We start from the raw sequence: 23,470 nt of genomic DNA on the forward strand, positions 1-23,470 counted from the left end.
ACCCCCTTCTCTCCCTTCAGCGCCTACGGCAGGGGAGTGGAGGAGAGGGAGAGAGAGGGGGAGAAAGAAAGAGATAGAGAGAGGGGAGAGTGGGAGGAGAGGGGACGAGAGAGGGAGTGAGAGAATGAAAGAGAGAGAGGGAACAGAGCGTGAGGGTTAAAACGAGGGATAAATAGAGATGAAACATTTGAGAGAGAGAGAGAGAGTGTGGGAGAACGAGACCATTAGCCTACAAGAACAAGGCCCATTACCACGCATCCCACGGGGAACCGGCTAAGTATGAGGGCCTCTCTCTCTCTCTCTCTCTCCTAGGGGGCTGGGAGGGAGGATATGGGGCAGTGTGGGGTGGTGTATGGCGGGGGGCCACTTTCTCAGCTTTGGCTTTTACAGAGAGAGACCTCTGCTTCTTAACCCTACTGCTGGTGGTCAGCCAAACAGCCCTGTTCTACAGAATATACTGTTTTAGACTCAGGAGCTCATGGGAATGACTTCTGGCCCCAATATTACTGGAACTCTTTTGTGCTCTCTCCCCAATCACACAATGTGAATGTCAAAAAACCCTTCTGGGAAACAGCAGAACACTTCACTACTATATTGACTGTTTGATTTTCCACTTTATGTTCACTATAGTGACATGTTTGTACAGCACTGATGAAGGCATAAGGCTGAAACGTATGCGTATTTTTATTTATTTTTTAGCACCTTGCACTGTCACCCTTTGCATTATTTTGAGCATGGAGTAAGTAAGTATATTATTTTTGCATCTCTGCCTCCTTGAGTTATTCCTTTTCTTGGTTTGAGTGCGAGTATCTTTTGAACTCTTTTGTCTATATTTTCTCTCCTACGCACCGGCCACCTTTCTTTTTAGCCTGAGCGTAAACCCTCATATTGGCTTTCCACTATACTGACAAAAAACCTACTGGCAGGCCGTGCTATGGTAAAGGGAGTGGTGTAGGGTCAAAGATAGGGGTCAAAAGTGAAAACAAGAACAAGTGAGACGAATCAGGAAAAAGGACAGAGTTAGTCGAGGCAGGTGAGTGTGAGGGGAAAGAGAAAGAGAAAAACAGAAAGTGATGATTAGAAAGAACAGAATATTTCTCAAAAGAGTTCTCTCAACAGAAACAGGTGCACAACTAAGAAAAAGTCCCTGGGCTATTCAGTTTGACTGAATTGTGAAGAGGGCCGAGCTTTGTGGAAATTGAAAATTGGAATGTGTGAACAGTGGGAAAATACCTCGTAGGGCACAAGGCCAAGTCTGTGATAACCAAGGACTGTTTCCTGTGAGATGAAGAATCCTGATGTGTAAAGTATATCCAATGGATCTGCAATGTATTGAATATAGTTGCAGTTTATCAGTAGATCTGTTACATTCCACTGTCTTTAACGTGCAGCCACATAGACATATGTGAACCAGATGGTAAATGAGACACATATTTAATGAATATCAGAACACACAACAGAGCTATAATGCATGAGTTGTACTATAGCATAGCAGCAGTGTATCTGCAATGTGATATTCCTCTGACATCAACACCTAGTCACAGAGAGGGAACTTACAATGTTAATAATGATAAATGTAAAAATGCTCAATTGTTGTCTACAATCTACAGTAATCTACAGTGCATCACTAATGACCCATACATTTGATACTAATGTCCATTCACAGAGCAAAGTACTTAAACTGTAGGAATGATAAATGACAAGTACTGTATATTCAATCAATATCTGACATAACAGTCCTCCCATTGCATGACAGAGTCCATATAGGTAGTATCTAAAGAGTATAGCAGCAGTGTATCGGCTCACACTGTAATGAGTGTTAAATGCACTCTGCAATGTTCCTTTGACACGTATGTCCATTCACACACTCATTCCAGTCTGAGCTTGATGATAAATGACCAATGCATTGAATGGACATCTGTGTGGAAACACAAATGACAAAGCTCCGTTGCATGACAGAGTCCAGGGAAGGAGGTCAGAGTTTATCTCTTAGGGAATCATGTCAATATATCACTGGAGCTGAAAGGATATCCTTCAGACTGGACACACTTCCCTCCAACACTTCCCTCCACTCTCTGCTTTTCACATTGCGTATGCATCACAAAATGACACCTTATTCCCTATATAGTGCACTACTTTTGAACACAGGGCTCTCGTCAAAAGTAGTGCACTATTTAGGGAAAAGGGTGACATTTGGAAAGCAGCCTGCTTCTCTGATGGTTGGATCCACTCTGAAAAAAAGGGGGTTTCGGACTCGGAGCAACAACTAGGAGTTGGCACTTCCTGTTGTTCCCATTAGGATGGAAAAGCCTGGGAGACTGGACTGATTTCTCACTAAAACCAGTGCAATATATTACACTGGAAAAGACATCAACAGGACTGTTTTCTGATGACTCAATCATTCTTCCATTGCTTTGGTTAGACCGGGGGACATGCTATGAAAGTCAATTAGCAAGAGTTTGAGAATAAAATGTCCTTGTGTATACATTTCTACTAGGTCATTTAAGCAATAAGGCCGAGGGGGTATGGTATATGGCCAATTTACCATGGCTAAGGGCTGTTCTTATGCACGACGCAACGCCATATACCACAAACCCATGAGGTGCCTTATTGCTATTATAAACTGATTACCAACATAATTAGAGCAGTAAAAATGTATGTTATGTCATACTTGTGGTATACGGTCTGATATACCACGGCTGACAGCCAATCAGCATTCAGGGTTCGAACCACACTGTTTATAATAAACATTTCACTGTAGACTATTCTGCAAAAAAAATATAAAATAATAATACAAATCTCATTCACATTTCTATCAGTGCAATAATATGCATTATGAAATGCTACCTCTTACAGTGAGATCCTAGCTACAGGAACTCTTAAAAAGGCTCCAGCCCAGAGTCTGTTGCAAGTCCCCTGTCATAAACTTGAACTGCTGGTGAGGCCTACATAATCAAGTAGGTATGCTGGATCCAGCCGTGCCCCAGCTGCGCACACAGAAACACACACAGGCCTTCACTGAGACAATATAATTGAATTGTAGCACATGTCCATCTAATAGACTAGAGACATCTCTATAAGAATGTATGATGCATGCCCCTCCCCTGCTTGGTGAGAAAGTTCATACGATTTAATGAAGGGATCGATGTAAGTTGATGCTCTAAGAACAGAAGTCAAGTCTCTACAGTAGAGATGGCTTTAACCAGCTCTGCTTCACAGTAAAATTCTCTGGAAACAGTATAGAAGTTCCTGTATGTTCCTGTCAGATACATAGAACAGTGACAGTGTGGTGCGTGTCAAAAGACAGCAACGGCTAAAGGGTTTGTGGGTAGTCCAGTTCATGGTGACCCAACCTAATTAGTTTTAATGAAGAATCCGCACAACATCAAAACACTATTGGAAATGCTGTGATCCTTGTCACAATCAAATTGCTGCCGTGAGATTAAAAAAGAGAAGAGAGCAGAGCGGTAGTGGCTAAACTCTCCTTTTAAGTCCTGGGCTACTGTTGGACGTCGACGACTCACTCACTGAAACAGTGTTTCCTGTACAATTTGAGTCTTTACTAGATCAAAGACTAATAGAATTGTATGGGAGTTTTGTTTCCCTTTCTTTTGGTCATTTTAGAGAGTAATGTGTGAATTTGCTTTTTCAAAATACCGGAAGAAAAGCTGTAAACTGTTTAGCGAATCCCATGAGAAGGATTATTACTATGATAATGGACAGTTGGGCACTCCCATAGCGTAGAGTAGGAAACAATGTCTAACTGTAATACACTATGATAACAAACTCTGCACTGGAGGGACCTTGAGACTATTGAATACTCAACTAGATAAGTGAACCACCATTATCTATTCACATATTTTCATTGGGATGCTCCGTAATATTTATATCCAAGTACATCTGAATATTTACTCTCTTGTATTATCAAGTAGCCAAATCGAGTTGTTGGCCGGACGAGCACACATGCAAGATTTTGTTTTTTCGGTCCAGAGATGAGTTGATATCCAACTGACATCAGTGATATCCCCCACTGACATCCTATCAGTAATGTAGGTCAATCAGACAGAGGTATTTCTTACCATCCTCTACTAGTAATACGTTGAGAATTGTATCTGAAACAGTAACAAACATGCCCTCTGTGTAACATAAATCTCTTGAAACAGTGTTTCCTAAAGAGTTGAGGAAAAGTCCACTTCTCAAAGGCAACATGAACTGTTATTGGCAAACAACCGACTGTAGCAGCATCAAGTGCCCAGAGCTGGAGTGGAAGAGTAAGACCAGCGTTTCCCTTTTTTTCCAACTCATGCCCCTTTCATCATGGGGGAACATCTTGTGGGGCTGTTTTTCATGGTCTGGGCTAGGCCCCTTAGTTCCAGTGAAGTGGAGGCTGTTATAGCAGCAAAGGGGGGACCATCTCCATATTAATGCCCATGATTTTGGAATGAGATGTTCGGCGAGCAGGTGTCCACATATTTTTGGTCATGTAGTGTATGTTAATTATTCAAATGTAGTTCTTAAATTAACCTTTTACTGAATAAGAAAGAGTACATACAAATACCAGTTCCTGGTTCCCCTTCCATATTGAAAATCAAGAAGGAAATTTTTTTATAAAGGAGTGTCACGACTTCTGCCGAGGCTGCCTCCCCTCCTTGTTCGGGCAGATTTCGGCGTTCGGCGTCACCGGCTTACTAGCTACTGCCGATCCATTTATCATCACTCCATTTGTCTTGTCTTCAATCACACACACCTGGTCCTTATCCCTCATTAGTCATTGTATAAGTGTTCCCTCTGCTTCCTTGTCTGTGTGGGTGATTGTTTGTGGAGGTTCGGTGAAGCTCGGTGGAGCTCGTGTATTTTGTATCGACAGAAACCTGTTTTTGCAGATTAAAGCCTGTTATTCTGTGATTTACCCTCCTGCGCCTGACTCCTTCAACACCACCTCATCACAAGGAGAAATAAGCCAGCTTACTATGATGACTAGGGTTGGGGCAATTATGGTCTTCTAAACACAGCTAATATGGAAGAGGATAGATTGCTGCTACTCAGGGCTGTTGCTAACATTTTGGCCCTGCATGCCCAGTCAGTAATTCGGCCATGATTACTACAAGCTTTAGATAGCTGGCTAGACCTAACAATCTATAACATTTTTGCTGACGTGGGCTAATTGAGTGAGTGTCAGTGACTGACTTAAGAGGAAAACTGCTGATGAAGTTTCACATTGTGTATTGTACTAGCCTATCTAAAAGTAAGCTGAGAGCCTGACTGACTTCCTAAAATCTAAGTGTTTATGTTGCTTATGCCTAGAGACCTGCTGCTGCTAGTCAGAGTCTGGAAGACAGGCAGGCTGCCTCTGACTGGGGAGAGAAACAGGCTTTATTGACCCTACTGACTGAGATTCAGAGAAACAGCACTTCTCTAATTCTGTAACCTACTAGAAACCATATATTTTAGAAAAGTTGTCTTTTAACTCTTCAAATTGAGCCCAATAGAACCATTACCAATTATCACTCGTTTTGAGTGCGAGATGCACATCTTGTCACTTCGCAATAGAACCTTTCTCCATTTGGAAAACATTTAGAAATATATAATTCTTATTCGTGTGTATGAATTTACCATGTTCAATTTGACTGCACTATTTTATTTGTTTCAAGTTAGCCCACAGATTTGAGGGTTTGTCAAGGAGAAAGAAGAGAAGAGTGCAGGCAGAGCCACAGTCACCAGTTAGAACTCATTACAGATTATTATTGGGAGCCGTCAATTATGTGGTCAAGAGCAGCAATTAAGGGCTGCAACATTATGTTTGAATCTGAAGAAAAATGTAATGAACAGCTTTAATTGTGACCGACAATCCAGGTTATTTTTCTGTTGAAGATAATGTAAGAATTTGTAAAAGAAAAAAAAAAAAGATTTAAGAAATGTTTTGGGTCCCACAGTTTGGGAACCATTGAGTAAGACCATTCATACTAACACTGAATAATAATCAAAGACAATGCATTGGCACTGTGAACAAATAAACAGTCAAGGATAAAGGGACAAAACTAAAATGTAAATGCTTAACCCCATCACAGACAGTGGCCTCCTAAAATACTACACTTTTTATTTATTCTTATCTGATTGAGTTGTACTCCTATCGCACACCATCCCTTCCTCCCTTAGCAAGTTCTGCTCAGCTTTCTGCCCCCTGTACCAGTGACCACCTCCGAGAAGGACAGAGCAGAACAACAACAAAGAACACACCAAAATAACTGCAGCTGCCGCCGCTTGTCCTTCTGCCCCATGTCAGTGTGACTATCTGAGAGCCAAGGCAGTCTGATAAACAATGCCACTGACTGACACACACATCACACACGTCACACTGTATTATGAAACAAAGATAAATTACATAAATAATGATAGTAAAAAGCTTTGGAGCACTTTAAATGAAATTTTGGGCAAAAAGGCAAACTCGGCTCCATCATTCATTGAATCAGATGGCTCATTCATCACAAAACCCACTGATATTGCCATCTACTTTAATTATTTTTTCATTGGCAAGATTAGCAAACTTAGGCATGACATGCCAACAACAAATTCAGAATCTAACTGACCAAATTATGAAAGACAAGCATTGTAATTTAGAATTTCGTAAAGTGAGTGTAGAAGAGGTGATAATTTTTTTGTCTATCAAAAATGACAAGCCATTTGGGTCTTGACAACTTGGATAGAAATTTACTGAGGATGATTGCGGACGATATTGCCACTCCTATTTGCCATCTCCTCAATCTAAGCCTACAGGAAAGTATGTTCCCTCAGGCCTGGAGGGAAACAAAAGTAATTCCGCTACCCAAAAATAAGCACCCTTTACTGGCTCAAACAGCTGACCAATAAGTAAACTTCTGGAAAAAATGGTGTTTGACCAGATACAATGCTATTTCATAGTAAACAAATGAACAACAGATTTTCAGCACGCTTATACGGAAGGGTATTCAACATGTACGGCACATATACAAACGACTGATGATTGGCTGAGAGAAATTGATAATAAAAAGATTGTGGGAGCGGTTTTGTTCGACTTCAGTGCAGCTTTTGACATTATCAATCATAATCTGCTGCTGAAAAAACGTATGTGTTATGGCTTTACATCCTCTGCTATATTGTGGATCAGGAGTTACCTGACTAACAGAACATAAAGGGTGTTCTTTAATGGAAGCCTCTCCAACATAATCCAGGTAGAGTCAGGCATTCCCTAGGGCAGCTGTCCAGGCCCCTTATTTTAAACAAATCTTTCCTAATGACCTGCCACTGGCTCTGAGTAAAGCCTGTGTGTCTATGTATGCTGATGACTCAACACTATACACGTCAGCTACCACAGCACTGAAATCACTGCAACACTTAACAAAGAGCTGCAGTAAGTTTCAGAATGGGTGGCAAAAAATGAGTTAGTCCTAAATATTTAAAAAACTAAAAGCATTGTATTTGGGACAAATCATTCACTAAACCCTAAATAATGTAGAAATTGAGCAAGTTGAGGAGACTAAACTGTTTGGAGTAACCCCGGATTGTAAACTGTCATGGTCAAAACATATTGATGCAACAGTACAGTAGCTAAAATAGTCCATAATAAAGCGCTGCTCTGCCTTCTTAAAAGCGCTATCAACAAGGCAGGTACTACAGGACCTAGTTTTGTCGCAGCTGGACTCCAGTCCAGTCGTGTGGTCAGGTGTTACAAAGAGAGACTTAGGAAATGTACAATTAGCCCAGAACAGGGCATCACGGCTGGCCCATAAATGTACACTGAGAGCTAACATTAAAGTAGAGGAGAGATTGACTTCATCACTACTGAATGCACCGAGCTGTCTATTTTAACTACTAGCACACAGCTCAGACACCCATGCATACCCCACAAGACATGCCACCAGAGGTCTGTTTCTTCATAGTCCCCAAGTCCAGAACAGACTATGGGAGGTGCACAGTACTACATAGAGCCATGACTATGTGGAACTGTATTCCACATCAAGTAACTCATGCAAGCAGTAAAATCTAAAATAAAATCAAAAAGATAAAAATACACCTTATGGAACAGCGGGGGCAGGCCCTTTCCTGTTTCAGCATGACAATGCCCCCGTGAACAAAGCGAGGTCCATACACAAATGGTTGTCAAGATCGGTGTGGAATAACTTGATTGGCCTGCACAGAGCCCTGACCTCAACCACATCTAACATCTTTGGGATTAATTGAAATGCCGACTGCAAGCCAGGCCTAATCGCCCAACATCAGTGCCCGACCTCACTAATGCTCTTGTTGCTGAATGAAAGCATGTCCCCGCAGCAATGTTCCAACATCTAGTGGAAAGTCTTCCCAGAAGAGTGGAGGCTGTTATAGCAGCAGAGGGGGGACCAACTCCATATTAATGCCCATGATTTTGGAATGAGATGTTCGACGAGCAGGTGACCACATACTTTTGGTCATGTAGTGTATGTGGTAGTAGAGTAGTGGCCTAAGGGCACACACTTAATGTGTTGTGAAATCCATTGTGAAATGTAATGTAATGTTTTTAATTGTATATAACTGCCTTAATTTTTGCTAGACCCCAGGTAGAGTATTTGCTGCCTTGGCAGCAGCTAATGGGGATCCATAATAAATAAAATACAAACGCACCAACTGTCTGTCCAGTCCAAGGTCCACCACCACCCCATGAGAACGGCCACAGCCCTGGGTGGTCTGTCCGGTGGATTGAGGAGAGGGAGGGGGGAGGAGAGGGAGGAGGGGAGGAGAGGGAGGGGGGAGGAGAGGGAAGAGAGGGAGGGGAGGGAGGGCATCGTGAGAATCTTCCCATCGAAGACACATGACCCCAAAGTTAAAACAAACTTCCTGGGTGGCTAAACACACCACATCTCTCCTCCTACACAATGCAACCTTATCTGCGATGGTTGTGTGCCTTAAAATGTTTGGTGCCTTTGACCCATCTCAAACAAGTGAAGTCACTCTGCTGGAAATGACTTAAAATTGAAGGGGATTCATTATGTAAGTTTGAATTGTTTTAAAATAAATTAGTGTAAGAATACAGGACACAGCATATATACATTTCCACCTACTGTTTGCAGATGGTATTTGAAACATCACAACAAACAATAAATAACCAAGCAGGCTAGAGGTGAATGTAGTATGTGATAAAATGCCTTTAAACTAAGGGCAGACAGACTGAGTCAGACTGGATAGGGAATTTTGAAGCCTCTGGTTTAAAATTAGCATTGGGAAGAACTCTCTAACTAACCTCTGCTCTGGGAATGTCTGCTAGGAAGAGGGGCATGTGAACCAGTGCAATACCGAGAGATGAGAGAGGCTGGAAGATGTCTCCCACACAACTGTATCGAGATATGCTGCAGAGGTCAAGAGCAGAGGTTGGGAGGGACCATGCTGAAGAGAAATTCAGAACCTTCATATCCGCAGCAAAGACTAGATGAAGTGTTTAAGTCAGTGGACCAAAAGACAATAGACAAGCGGTAGAAAATAACGTCCCCCTTCAAAAACACTTAAAACATCTGGATTTCTTTCTCTCACAACTTCAAATGCTAGTTCAACCGGTTCAAATGTTAGGTCCCTGAGAGCCTAGGAAAGGGAAAAGGGGAAATCTTCAACATAGCAAACACAACAGGATGTGCATCATAATTGGTGCAGAAGTGGCACCTCTACTTCCATCACTCTACAGTATGTAAGGGGGCAGGAAGGAGAGGCGAGGGCCTACATGCCACAAGGACAACCCGCTGGACAGGGAAACACGGCACCAACGTGTCGACCAGACCAATCCAACTCAGGAAACCAGTAATGTTCCTTCCCAACTGCTGTCATATAATAATCTAAAAATGGAACGGTGAGCATAGCACACTGCTGCCCCGGCCTTCACTGCTGCCAGACAAGGCATATTGCCTATTCTGAATCAGAAAATTCTGTCTGAGTAATGGATACAGTATTTAGTCATGGATATTTACTAACAAGTCCAAACTGTAACACTAACTGAACTGAAGAGCGAAAGTTAAAATATACATTTTGACTGCCTGGAATAGCAAGCTCTTCGTGATAGCCGTAGAAAAAAGACTTCAGTGTAGGCAAAGATACAGTAGGACATGCTTGTGTGACTCAAGTAAGACTGGATGTTTATCAACTGATTATTTGGTGGAAAACCCTAAAAATCCCATATATTCTCAATAATATTTTCACTTTTCCACTTCCTTTTGTATTTGAATACCCATTTGTGTAGTGTGTACTGTATATCTGCCAAATCTGATTTCACCCTGAGGCCACTAATCCAAGCTTCCCAGCAAGATTTGGCCAAGAAAATACAAACCCACCTCAAGTGGTGTCTGGTGTGTTCACATCTAAGATCATCAATGCGTCAACAAACCACTCATATGCTCCAATTCGACTGTTGGAGGCTTAGAGATAACTTCAAATCTACTACTGCGAGAGTGATCTGCTAATACTGTGAGCTACCAAGTCACACAACCTCTCATGGCTTCATCCTTCTTTTACATGTGAACTCCTTATACTATTTTTTTTTAAATTTAGCAGACGCTCTTATCCAGAGCGACTTACAGGAGCAATTAGGGTTAAGTGCCTTGCTCAAGGGCACAGACAGATTTTTTTCACCTAGTCAGCTCAGGGATTAGAACCAGCGACCTTTCGGTTACTGGCACAACGCTCTTAACCACTAAGCTACCTGCCTCCCCTTATACTGGGTCCTTGTATAATTGGGCGAATTCCTTCGATCTGGCTTGTCTGTCCAACCCGTAATGCACCTGCATAGTCTTGGCTAACTGTGGATGTCCAACCAACCATGCTTCAATAAAGGAGGTGTACTGTGTAACGACTTTTGGGCTCCCTCCCTGTACATATCCAGCTAGCTAGGCATCAGTGCTGAGCTATTTCAGTCTGGACTTCGAGCTTGGCTTAGTTGGATGCAAATCATTCATATTATGCTTGTGTTTAAAAGGATAGTTCACCCAACAACTTTAATAATTCCTATATTTTGATAAAACACACTTTATCAGAACAGATACTTTTCTACAAAGAGATGATTTTGAATTAGGGCTGTCAGAGTTAATCAGTTAACTCAAGTCTGCTAAATGACTAAAAAATGTAAGTACATTTCTTGTAATTTTTGTGCACTTGTTTTTTGATTGTGATTAATCACATTGTCTGAAAGCGTTGAAAATACACTGAAAACATCCAAAATACATAATCTATACAGCTAAAAACAACAATGCGATGTCAAAAGTTGACACTGAGGTTAAAGAAAGTGTGCTTTATCAATTCACCTGATTTTGCTAACCGTTACTTTGGACAAAATCAACATGTCAATATTCTTGTAATGCTTTTTATATAAAACATCTTAAATTACAGCTCAATTTGAGCAAATTCTGAATATGCGATTAATCGTGATTAATGACTGCAAATCCTGCTATTAACTTCATGAAATAAAAAATACATTTGACCGCCCTATTTTGAAATGAACAGTCAATATAATGGTCAAAACATTGGGTTCTCAAGTGGGAGACCTGGGTTCTAATCCCGCCAGATACAAAAGCACACGTGAAACTTAGAATATCACGTGAAATGTTGGGAAACCACGTGTTATGTGAAATGTATGTGTCTGAAAACCACGCCTCTGACTCATGTTAATTTTTTGTTTTCACATGTGACTTGTTCACATCCTAAAAATGTACATGTAAAAAATACATGTGAAACTTCACACGTGTCCGAAAACCACGTGTCACATTATTTAATTTTTCATGTGACATTTTTCACGTGATTTGTTCATACATGTGTCAGATGAGAGGGTGAATTAAAGTTTGATGTCATCAGTGGCACCATACAAGATTGCATGAATCAGGCAATAATATGCACATAAACATACCAGCTATCAACAGCAGCTATGGTTACCTGAGGGAATCTAAGGGGAATATCTCTATCTGATAGTATAAACTAGAAAACAAAGAAGGGATTGATGTCCTCAATGCATGTATGGTGACAGCCTTAATGCTTATGTTAAGTAGGACAAGGAAATACAAAGAAGTCCCACACTTTGCTAACAGGAACTCCTGTTGTCCAGAATGTTGTCCACCCATGGCTAAACACAGCACTATGGGTGAAACAATACAGGAAAGAGGTGGTGCTCCAGGTATATCAGCATGACTAACATGTAAACATTGTGTGCCCCTAATGTACATATCGTCCCTCAGAAGGAAAGATCCTGTTGGCATAAATCTACAAATCTCAAAGAAGATAGCACTAGAATCCCGGGAGGGGGAAGATACACACGACGAGGCAGGGCTTAACTTGACCACACCCCCGAGTAGGGAACAGCCGTAGGGTACTCCCATTACTCCTATGATAAATTGCCTACTTTACTCATAACTGTCAACGGCTATGCTCTTTTTTAAAATCATTTTATAAACATTTTGGATATGCTTGGTTGGTCATTTTTAACGTACTTTTATGTCGTCTTAATCAACAAACTACATCATACCTAAAAACACTTTCATTCTAAATGTAAAAATGTTAGCATGAGCAGATACACTGTCGCATGGAATGTACAGTTGAAGTCAGAGGTTTACATACACTTAGGTTGGAGTCATTAAAACTTGTTTTTCAACCACTCCACAAATTTCTTGTTAAGAAACTATAGTTTTGGCAAGTTGGTTAGGACATCTACTTTGTGCATGACACAAGTAATTTTTCCAACAATTGTTTACAGACAGATTATTTCACTTATAATTCACTGTATCACAATTCCAGTGGGTCAGAAGTTTACATACACTAAGTTGAATGTGCCTTTAAACAGATTGGAAAATTCCAGAAAATGATGTCATGGCTTTAGAAGCTTCTGATAGGCTAATTGCCATCATTTGAGTCAATTGGAGGTGTACCTGTGGATGTATTTCAAGGCCTACCTTCAAACGAAGTGCCTCTTTGCTTGACATCATGGGAAAATCAAAAGAAATCAGCCAAGACCTCAGAAAAAAAATTGTAGACCTCCACAAGTCTGGTTCATCCTTCGGAGCAATTTCCAAACGCCTGAAGGTACCACGTTCATCTGTACAAACAATAGTATGCAAGTATAAACACCATGGGACCACGCAGCCGTCATACCGCTCAGGAAGGAGACGCGATCTGTCTCCTAGAGATGAACATACTTTGGTGCGAAAAGTGCAAATCAATCCCAGAACAACAGCAAAGGACCTTGTGAAGATGCTGGAGGAAACAGGTACAAAAGTATCTATATCCACAGAAAACCAGTCCTGTATCGACATAACCTGAAAGGCCGTTCAGCAAGGAAGAAGCCACTGCTCCAAAACAGCCATAAAAAAGCCAGACTACGGTTTGCAACTGCACTTGGGGACAAAGATAGTACTTTTTGGAGAAATGTCCTCTGGTCTGATGAAACAAAAATAGAACTGTTTGGCCATAATGACCATCGTTATGTTTGGAGGAAAAAGGTGGTTGATTGCAAGCTGAAGAATACCATCCCAACCGCGAAGCACGGGGTGGCAGCATCATGCTGTGGGGTTGCTTTGTTGCAGGAGGAACTGGTGCACTTCACAAAATAGATGGCATCATGAGGAAGGAAAATTATGTGGATATATTGAAGCAACATCTCAAATGGGTCTTCCAAATGGACAATTTTTTATTTTATTTTATTTCACCTTTATTGACCCAAAGCATACTTCCAAAGTTGTGGCAAAATGGCATAAGGACAACAAAGTCAAGGTATTGGAGTGGCCATCACAAAGTCCTGACCTCAATCCTATAGACTATTTGTGGGCAGAACTGAAAAAACGTGTGCGAGCAAGGAGGCCTACAAACCTGACTCAGTTACACCAGCTCTGTCAGGAGGAATGGGCCAAAATTCACCCAACTTATTGTGGGAAGCTTGTGGAAGGCTACCCGAAACGTTTGACCCAAGTTAAACAATTTAAAGGCAATGCTACCAAATACTAATTGAGTGTATGTAAACATCTGACCCACTGGGAATGTGATGAAATAAATAAAAGCTGAAATAAATAATTCTCTCTGCTATTATTCTGACATTTCACATTCTTAAAATAGTGGTGATCCTAACTGACCTAAAACAGGGACTTTTTACTAGGATTAAATGTCAGGAATTGTGAAAAACTGAGTTTAAATATATTTGGCTAAGGTGTATGTAAACTTCCGACTTCAACTGTACGTCACGATTATCAGCCAAAGAGACGATTCCAACAGACTTTCTTAATTGGTTAGCCCTGCTTTCAAGATGCCGAAAAGCTGTTGCGTACCGTTTTGATTGAACAATAATAGGAGAAAAATACCTAATAAAGTTTCATCAACTGCCCAAGGACCAGGATAGACCTCATGGTTTTAGCCTATTACGGCGCAATGATGATGGAAAGCTGTGGGCTCCGGTTACTCTATACATTTTTGTTTGTTCAAAGCACTTCATCACCGGTAAGTTGTTAAAACACTTGTTTGTATCTAACTAGCTATGTGTGTTGCATAAAGCTTGCTAGTTAGCTTGTAGTGATCTGTATCCGTCCAAATAACAATATTCTTCTGCATTTGGATATTTATGCACAACTGGAGATTCCACCAAGTAGGTGTGTCATTTGGTAGGGTTGTCTCCCCAGCTGGTCTCCGGCAAGTTGAAAGGACATATAGGCAAGCCAACAAGTATACACTTTTCTAAATACCTACACCGTTCAAGGGCAGGCAAAGACTGGAAGTAGTTATGCGACATATCTAAGACTACCGTGTACTCCTGAGTGGCGCAGTGGTCTAAGGCACTGCATCGCAGTGCTAACTGTGCCACTAGAGATCCTGGTTCGAATCCAGGCTCTGTCGCAGCCGGCCGTGACCGGGAGACTCATGGGCGGTGCACAATTGGCCCAGCGTTGTCCAGGGTAGGGGAGGGAATGGCCGGCAGGGATGTAGCTCAGTTGATAGAGCATGGCGTTTGCAACGCCAGGGTTGTGGGTTCGATTCCCACGGGGGGCCAGTATCAAAAAAACATGTATTCACTAACTGTAAATCGCTCTGGATAAGAGCGTCTGCTAAATGACTAAAATGTAAATGTACCGAATTAGATCGAGATTAACTTCTCTCGTTGGCCAGCCAGCTAACGTCAGCTAACCGGCAAAAAAGCTAGGGGTAAACAAACAGTACCAGTCAAAAGTTTGTACACACCTACTCATTCAAGGGTTTTTCTTTCTTTTTGACTAATTTCTACATTGTAGAATAATAGTGAAGACAGCAAAACTATGAAAAACACATATGGAATCATGTAGTAACCAAAAAAGTGTTAAACAAATAAAAATATATTTTATATTTCAGATTCTTCAAATAGCCACCCTTTGCCTTGATGACAGCTTTGCACACTCTTGGCATTCTCTCAACCAGCTTCACCTGGAATGCTTTTCCAACAGTCTTGAAGGAGTTCCCACATATGCTGAGCATATGGCTGTTTTTCCTTTACTCTGCCGTCCGACTCATCCCAAACTATCTCAATTTGGTTGAGCTCGGGGGATTGTGGAGGCCAGGTCATCTGATGCAGCACTCCATCACTCTCCTTACATTTACATTTACATTACATTTTAGTCATTTAGCAGACGCTCTTATCCAGAGCGACTTACAGTTAGTGAGTGCATACATTTTCATACTGGCCCCCTCCTTCTTGGTGAAATAGCCCTTACACAGCCTGGAGGTGTGTTGGGTCATTGTCCTGTTGAAAAACAAATGATAGTCCCACTATGGGATGGTGTATCGCTGCAGAATGCTGTGGTAGCCATGCTGGTTAAGTGTGCCTTAAATTCTAAATAAATCACAGACAGTGTCACCAGCAAAGCACCCCCACACAATAACACCTCCTCCACCATGCTTTACGTGGGAACTACACATGTGGAGATCATCCGTTCACCCACACCGTGTCTCACAAAGACCAAAACTCTAAAATTTGGACTCCAGACCAAAGGACAAATTTCCACCGGTCTAATGTCCATTGCTCGTGTTTCTTGGCCCAAGCAGGTCTTTTCTTCTTATTGGTGTCCTTTAGTAGTTGTTTCTTTGCAGCAATTCGACCATGAAGGCCTGATTCACACAGTCCCCACTGAACAGTTGATGTTGAGATGTGTCTGTGACTTGGAACTCTGTGAAGCATTTATTTGGGCTGCCATTTCTGAGGCTGGTAACTCTAATGAACTTATCCTCTGCAGCAGAGCTAACTCCGTCTTCCATTCCTTTGGCGGTCCTCGTGAGAGCCAGTTTCATCATAGCGCTTGATGGTTTTTGCGACTGAACTTGAAGAAACTTGAAATGTTCTTGAAATGTTCCGTATTGACTGATCTTCATGTCTTAAAGTAATGATGGACTGTCATTTCTCTTTGCTTATATATATTTATTTTTACCTTTATTTAACTAGGCAAGTCAGTTAAGAACAAATTCTTATTTACAATGACGGCCTATACCGGCCAAACCCGGACGACGCTGGGCGCCGCCCTATGGGACTACCAATCACGGCCGGTTGTGATACAGCCTAGAATCGAACAAGGGGGTCTGTAGTGACGCCTCAAGCACTGAGATACAGTGCCTTAGACCACTGCGCCACTCGGGAGCTGTTCTTGCCATAATATGGACTTGGTCTTTTCCCAAATAGGGCTATCTTCTGTATACCCCCCCTACCTTGTCACAACACAAGTGATTGGCTCAAACGCATTAAGAAGGAAAGAAATTCCACAAATTAACTTTTAAGAAGGCACACCTTTCATTGAAATGCATTCCAGGTGACTACCTCATGAAGCTGGTTGAGAGAATGCCAAGAGTGTGCATGTCACGCCCTGACTCAGGGGACGCTTATATGTTGAGTCAGGGTGTGTATATTCCTTGTTGTGCTTTTTCTATGTGTGGGATCTAGTATGTATAGTTCTATGTTGGCCGGTGTGGTTCCCAATCAGAGGCAGCTGTCGCTCGTTGTCTCTGATTGGGGATCATACTTAGGCAGCCTATTGGCACTGTCTAGTTGTGGGATCTTGTTCCGGTTAAGGTTTGTTGTGTGTCTACCTTAGGACTTCACGTTTCGTTTCGTTTATTGTTTTGTCGTGTGTTTATTAAGTTGAATAAACATGTACGCATATCACGCTGCGCCTTGGTCTGACCCGTCATTCAACGAACGTGACAGAAGATCCCACCAAACGAGGACCAAGCAGCGTGCCCAGGCAGAGCGAATAGCCATGTCACAGGTGGGCAATTTGTGGTCATGGGAAGAGATATTTGCAGGGAGAGGACCATGGGCTGAGGTAGATGCCCAGGCAGGAGAGGTGCAACGGCAACATGGAGGAGGCCGGTCGAGGAGGAAGCCCGAGAAGCAGCCCCAAGAACATTTTTTGGGGGGGGCACACGGGGTGGTTGGCGGAGCCTAGTGTCAGAGCAGAGCCAACTCCCCGTACTCACGCGAGGAAGCGTATGACTGGGCAGGCTCCGTGTTATGCGGAGCTACGTACTGTGTCGCCAGTGCGCCGGCACAGTCCTGTACGTCCTGTGCTTGCACCACGCACGTGCCGTGCGAAGATGGGCATCCAGCCAGGACGGGGTGTGCTGGCTCAACGCTCCTGGTCTCCAGTACGCCTCCTCGGTCCCGCATATCCTGCGCCAGTTCTACGAACTGTATCGCCAGTGCGCGTGCACTGCCCAGTGCGTCCTGTGCTGATGCCTCAAACATACTGTGTGGAAGTAGGCATTCAGCCAGGACAGGTGGTTTCCAGCTTTCCGCTCCAGACCTCCAGTCCCCCTCCACAGTCTGGCCCGGCCTGTTCCTGCTACTCGCACCAAGCCAGTGGTGTGCGTTCACAGTCAGGCCCGGCCTGTTCCTGCTCCTCGCACCAAGCCAGTGGTGCACGTCGCCAGCCCGGCCCGGCCTGTTCCTGCTCCTCGCACCAAGCCAGTGGTGCGCGTCGCCAGCCCAGCCCGGCCTGTTCCTGCTCCTCGCACCAAGCCAGTGGTGCGCGTCGCCAGTCCGGCCCGGCCTGTTCCTGCTCCTCGCACCAAGCCAGTGGTGCGTGTCGCCAGTCCGGCCCGGCCCGTTCCTGCCCCTCGCACCAACCAGTGGTGCGTGTTCCTAGTCAGGTCCGGCCCGTGCCTGCTCCTCGCACCAGTCCAGTGGTGCGTTTGTCCAGTCCGGCACGGCCCGTGCCCATTCCACCGGTGCCTGATCCAGTTCCGGTCAGCTGTTCCACTCCGGAGCCAGAGCAGTCTGCTCCACCGGTGCCTGATCCAGCTCCGGTCAGCTGCTCCACTCCAGAGCCAGAGCAGTCCGCTCCACCGGTGCCTGATCCAGCTCCTGTCAGCTGCGCCACTCCGGAGCCAGAGCAGTCTGCTCCACCGGTGCCTGATCCAGCTCCGGTCAGCGGCTCCACTCCGGAGCCAGAGCAGTCCGCTCCACCGGTGCCTAGTCCAGCTCCGGTCAGCGGCTCCAGTCCAGACCATGACGTCAGCCCCTCTCCAGGTTCGGGGTCTCCCACACCAGGGTCCAGACAGGGCCTGGCGTATCGTGGGAGGAAGGAGAGGGGAAGCAGCGCGCCGAGGTCCAGACCAGACCAGGGGCGCAACAGGGAGGCGGAGAGTGAGAGGTCGTCACACCCCGAGCGGGATCCGCCTCTGAGGCGGAATGCCCACCCGGCCCCTACCCTGTTATATTTATGTTGTGCGGTCGGAGTCCGCACCTTTGGGGGGGGGGTACTGTCACGCCCTGACTCAGGGGACGCTTATATGTTGAGTCAGTGTGTGTATATTCCTTGTTGTGCTTTTTCTATGTGTGGGATCTAGTATGTATAGTTCTATGTTGGCCGGTGTGGTTCCCAATCAGAGGCAGCTGTCGCTCGTTGTCTCTGATTGGGGATCATACTTAGGCAGCCTATTGGCACTGTCTAGTTGTGGGATCTTGTTCCGGTTAAGGTTTGTTGTGTGTCTACCTTAGGACTTCACGTTTCGTTTCGTTTATTGTTTTGTCGTGTGTTTATTAAGTTGAATAAACATGTACGCATATCACGCTGCGCCTTGGTCTGACCCGTCATTCAACGAACATGACTGTCATAAAGGCAAAGGGTGGCTATTTGAAGAATCTCAAATATAACATATATTTTGATTTGTTTAACACTTTTTTGGTTACTACATGATTCCATATGTGTTATTTCATAGTTTTGATGTCTTCACTATTATTCTACAATGTAAAAAATAGTAAAAATAAAGAAAAACCCTGGAATGAGTAGGTGTGTCCAAACCTTTGACTGGTAGTGTAAGTATAATGCGACAGCTTTACTATCTTTACTGCCAGTGTTAGCAGGTCGGGTAACGCATTTCTGAGTTGCAGAATATGCAAATAATTTGTTGTTGTGACAGCCAAGTATGTTAATAACGACACATGAGGCTGCTGAAAAAGTGTCAGTAGTTTGCTTAGGATGCCGCCAAAGTTAGGCTAATTACGTGGGAGTAACAGGAGTACCCTATGGCTGTACCCTACTCGGGGGCGTGGTCATGTTAAGCCGCGCCTCGCCATGTGTATCTATTGTGGAATGAAAAACAAAGGTGTTTGTGATGTCTGCTTCAGCTCTGTATTGTTTATCTTCTCTTTCATGTGCCTGTGTTTTCACCTCTGCCATTGGATGAAAGGAAGAAAGGGGAATGTTTACATCTCGGGCAGAAATCTGCCTCCCTGTGTTATGACCAGAGACTCAGCCCTGTGAAAGAAGATGGTGTAGCCGGATGTGAAGGAGACACCATTCAGAAACAGACAGTTTCTCCTGGATGCATTCAAACAAGCGCACGCACGCACCCACTCGCATACACACACACACAAACCGGAACCCACGATCATAGATGGGGGAAGATACCACAGACAAGTAATCTCTTCCACAGATCGACTAAATTAGGCCCTCAGAGAAATGTTTCAACAAGCAAGGAGTGAAATTCCACTGCCAGTAAGTGTTGGTTTGGTTAAACACTGTGGAAGATCCTCTATGTAATGAGGTGGTGTTTAACAAATCATCAGTTTTGTCTAAAAGGCCATCAATCCCCTCTCATTATGTGGATACTGTAGATATCATGTACACTGAGTATACCAAACATTAGGAACACCTAGATTCTACAAGGTGTCAAAAGCGTTTCATGGGAGACCCATGAGGCGGCGTACAATTGGCGCAGCGTCGTCCGGGTTAGGGGAGGGTTTGGCCGTCCCATCGCGCTCTAGTGACTCCTTGTGGCGGGCCAGGTGCCAGCAAGCTGACTTCGGTCGCCAGCTGGACGGTGTGCTGCTGGCTTCCGGGTTAAGCGAGCAGTGTGTCAAGAAGCAGGGTCATGTTCGGAGGACGCATGGCTCTCGACCTTCGCCTCTCCCGAGTCCGTAGGAGAGTTGCAGCGGTGGGACAAGACTGTAACTGCCAATTGGATATCACGAAATTAGGGAGAAAAAGGGCTAAGAAATTGTTTACAAATTAAACAATTCCACAGGAATGCTGGCCCATTTTGACTCCAATGCTTCCCACAGTTGTGTCAAGTTGGCTGGATGTCCTTTGGGTGGTGGACCATTCTTGATACACACGGGAAACAGCGTTGCAGTTCTTGACACAAACCGGTGCGCCTGGCACCTACTACCATACCTTGTTCAAAATGCAAATCTTTTGTCTTGCCCATTCACCCTCTGAATGGCACACATACACGTCTCAATTGTCTCAAAGCTTAAAAATAATTATTTAACCTGTCTCTTATACTGATTGAAGTGGATTTAACAAGTGACATCAATAAGGGATCATAGCTTTCACCTGGTCAGTCTCTGTCATGGAAAAAGAAGGTGTTCTTAATGTTTTGTATACTCAGTGTAGGTATCATCAAAACTAGCTGAGCTAAGAATTCTCAATCTGTCCATCTATGGGACAGGTGGACATTGAAATGAGGCCTGGGAGGGAAACCCTGGTGGGGATTTGTGTGTTTGTTTATTAGGATCTATTTTAGCCCACCATGTGGCTTATCTTCCAAGAGTGCAGGGAGTGTTATGCTCAGGGCTGAGGGCTCAGGGTTCTTACTTGTGCTGATCTCAGTCACCAGTGTGGGTTCTGGCGTGCTTCCATCTTCCTCTCCACTGGGCAGATCTACAGAGAAGATAAAGGGAGGTGTGATCAGCATGTTAGCATAGTTCAAGGCCCAGGGAGTACTAGGGAGGACTACTCATTCATTTACTCAACAGGTGGAACATATGCAACATGTATACATCTGAAGTGCAGCAGGGTCAAATCAAATCAAATTGTATTTGTCACATGCTTCGTAATCAACAGGTGTAGACTAACAGTGAAATGCTTACTTACTTACTTACTTACTTACTTACTTACTTACTTACTTACGGGCCCTTCCCAACAATGCAGAGAGAGAAAAATATAAATAATAGAAAAATAATAACATGAGGAATAAATACACAATGAGTAATGATAACTTGGCTATATACACGGGGTACCAGTACCGAGTTGATATGCAGGGGTACAAGGTAATTGAGGTAAATATGTACATACAGGTAGGGATAAAGTGACTAGGCAACAGGATAGATAATAAACAGCAGCGTATGTGATGAGTCAAAAGAGTTAGTGCAAAAAGGGTCAATGCCAATAGTCCGGGTAGCTGTTGGTTAACAATTTAACTAACAATTTACAGTCTTATGGCTTGGGGTTAGAAGCTGTTCAGGGTCCTGTTGGTTCTAGACTTGTTGCATCGGTACCACTTGCCATGCTGTAGCAGAGAGAACAGTGTATGACTTGGGTGGCTGGAGTCTTTGACAATTTTTAGGGCCTTCCTCTGAAATTGCCTGATATAGAGGTCCTGGATGGCAGCGAGCTCGGCCCCAGTGATGTACTGGGCCGTACGCGCTACCCTCTGTAGCGCCTTGCGGTCAGATGCCAAGCAGTTGCCAAACCAAGCGGTGATGCAGCCCAGCTGTATAACTTTTTGAGGATCTGAGGGCCCATGCCAAATCTTTTTAGCCTTCTGAGGGGGAAGAGGCGTTGGTGTGTGTGGACCATGATAATTCCTTAGTGATGTGGACACAGAGGAACTTGAAGCTCTCGACCAGCTCCACTACAGCCCCATCGATGTGGATGGGGCTGTAGTGGAGCCAACGTCAGCATTTGTCTGTCTTGCTGACGTTGAGGGAGAGGTTGTTGTCCTGGCAACACACTTCCAGGTCACTGACCCCCTCCCTATAGGCTGTTTCATTGTCGTCGGTGATCAGGCCAACCATCGTTATATCGTCAGCAAATGTAATTATGTTGTTGGAATCGTGCATGGCCACGCAATAGTGGGTGAACAGGGAGTACAGGAGGGGACTAAGCACGCACCCCTGAGGGGCCCGTGTTGAGGTTCTGCATGGCGGATATGTTCTTGCCTACCCTCAACACCTTGGGCTGGCATGTCAGGAAGTCAAGGATCCAGTTGCAGAGGGAGGTGTTCAGTCCCAAGGTCCTGAGCTTAGTGATTAGCATGGTGGGTGCTATGGTGTTGAAAGCTGAGCTATAGTCAATGAACAGCATTCTTACGCAGGTGTTCCTCTTGTCCAGGTGGGAGAGGGAAATAGAGATTGCGTCATCTGTGGATCTGTTGGGGTGGTATGCGAATTGGAGTGGGTCCAGGGTGTCTGGGATGATGGTGTTGATGTGAGCCATGACCAGCCTTTCAAAGCATTGCATGGCCACAGATGTGAGTGCTACGGGGTGATAGTTATTTAGACAGTTACCTTGGTCTTCTTGAGCATAGGGACTGTGGTGGTCTGCTAGAAACATGTACAGTTGAAGTTGGAAGTTTACATACACCTTAGCCAAATATATTTAAACTCAGTTTTTCACAATTCCTGACATTTACTTCTAGTAACAATTCCCTGTCTTAGGTCAGTTAGGATCACCACTTTATTTTAAGAATGTGAAATGTCAGAATAATAGTAGAGAGAATGATTTATTTCAGCTTTTATTTCTTTCATCACATTCCCAGTGGGTCAGAAGTTTACATACACTCAATTAGTATTTGGTAGCATTGCCTTTAAATTGTTTAACTTGGGTCAAACGTTTCGGGTAGCCTTCCACAAGCTTCCCACAACAAGTTGGGTGAATTTTGGCCCATTCCTCCTGACAGAGCTGGTGTAACTGAGTCAGGTTTGTAGGCCTCCTTGCTCGCACATACTTTTTCAGTTCTGCCCACAAATTTTCTATAGGATTGAGGTCAGGGCTTTGTGATGGCCACTCCAATACCTTGACGTTGTTGTCCTTAAGCCATTTTGCCACAACTTTGGTAGTCTGCTTGGGGTCATTGTCCATTTGGAAGACCCATTTGCGACCAAGCTTTAACTTCCTGACTGATGTCTTGAGATGTTGCTTCAATATATCCACATAATTTTCCTTCCTCATGATGCCATCTATTTTGTGAAGTGCACCAGTGC

The 23,470-nt window shown here is 43.9% G+C and overlaps 1 protein-coding gene across 1 annotated transcript in view; it reads right to left on the reverse strand.

Annotated features, from left to right (window-relative positions):
- Window positions 1-23,470, reverse strand: part of LOC311150167 (basement membrane-specific heparan sulfate proteoglycan core protein-like) — a gene marked incomplete at its 5' end in the record, with an annotated part of 158,638 nt that overhangs the window by 82,225 nt on the left and 52,943 nt on the right. The window contains one exon of the mRNA XM_084187486.1: window positions 21,081-21,146. Coding sequence (XP_084043612.1) covers window positions 21,081-21,146 — 66 coding nt within the window. The remainder of the gene's footprint in view (window positions 1-21,080; window positions 21,147-23,470) is intronic.

Source organism: Coregonus lavaretus, assembly GCF_964263955.1.
Source record: "Coregonus lavaretus genome assembly, chromosome: 22".
NCBI classification, from domain to species: domain Eukaryota; kingdom Metazoa; phylum Chordata; class Actinopteri; order Salmoniformes; family Salmonidae; genus Coregonus; species Coregonus lavaretus.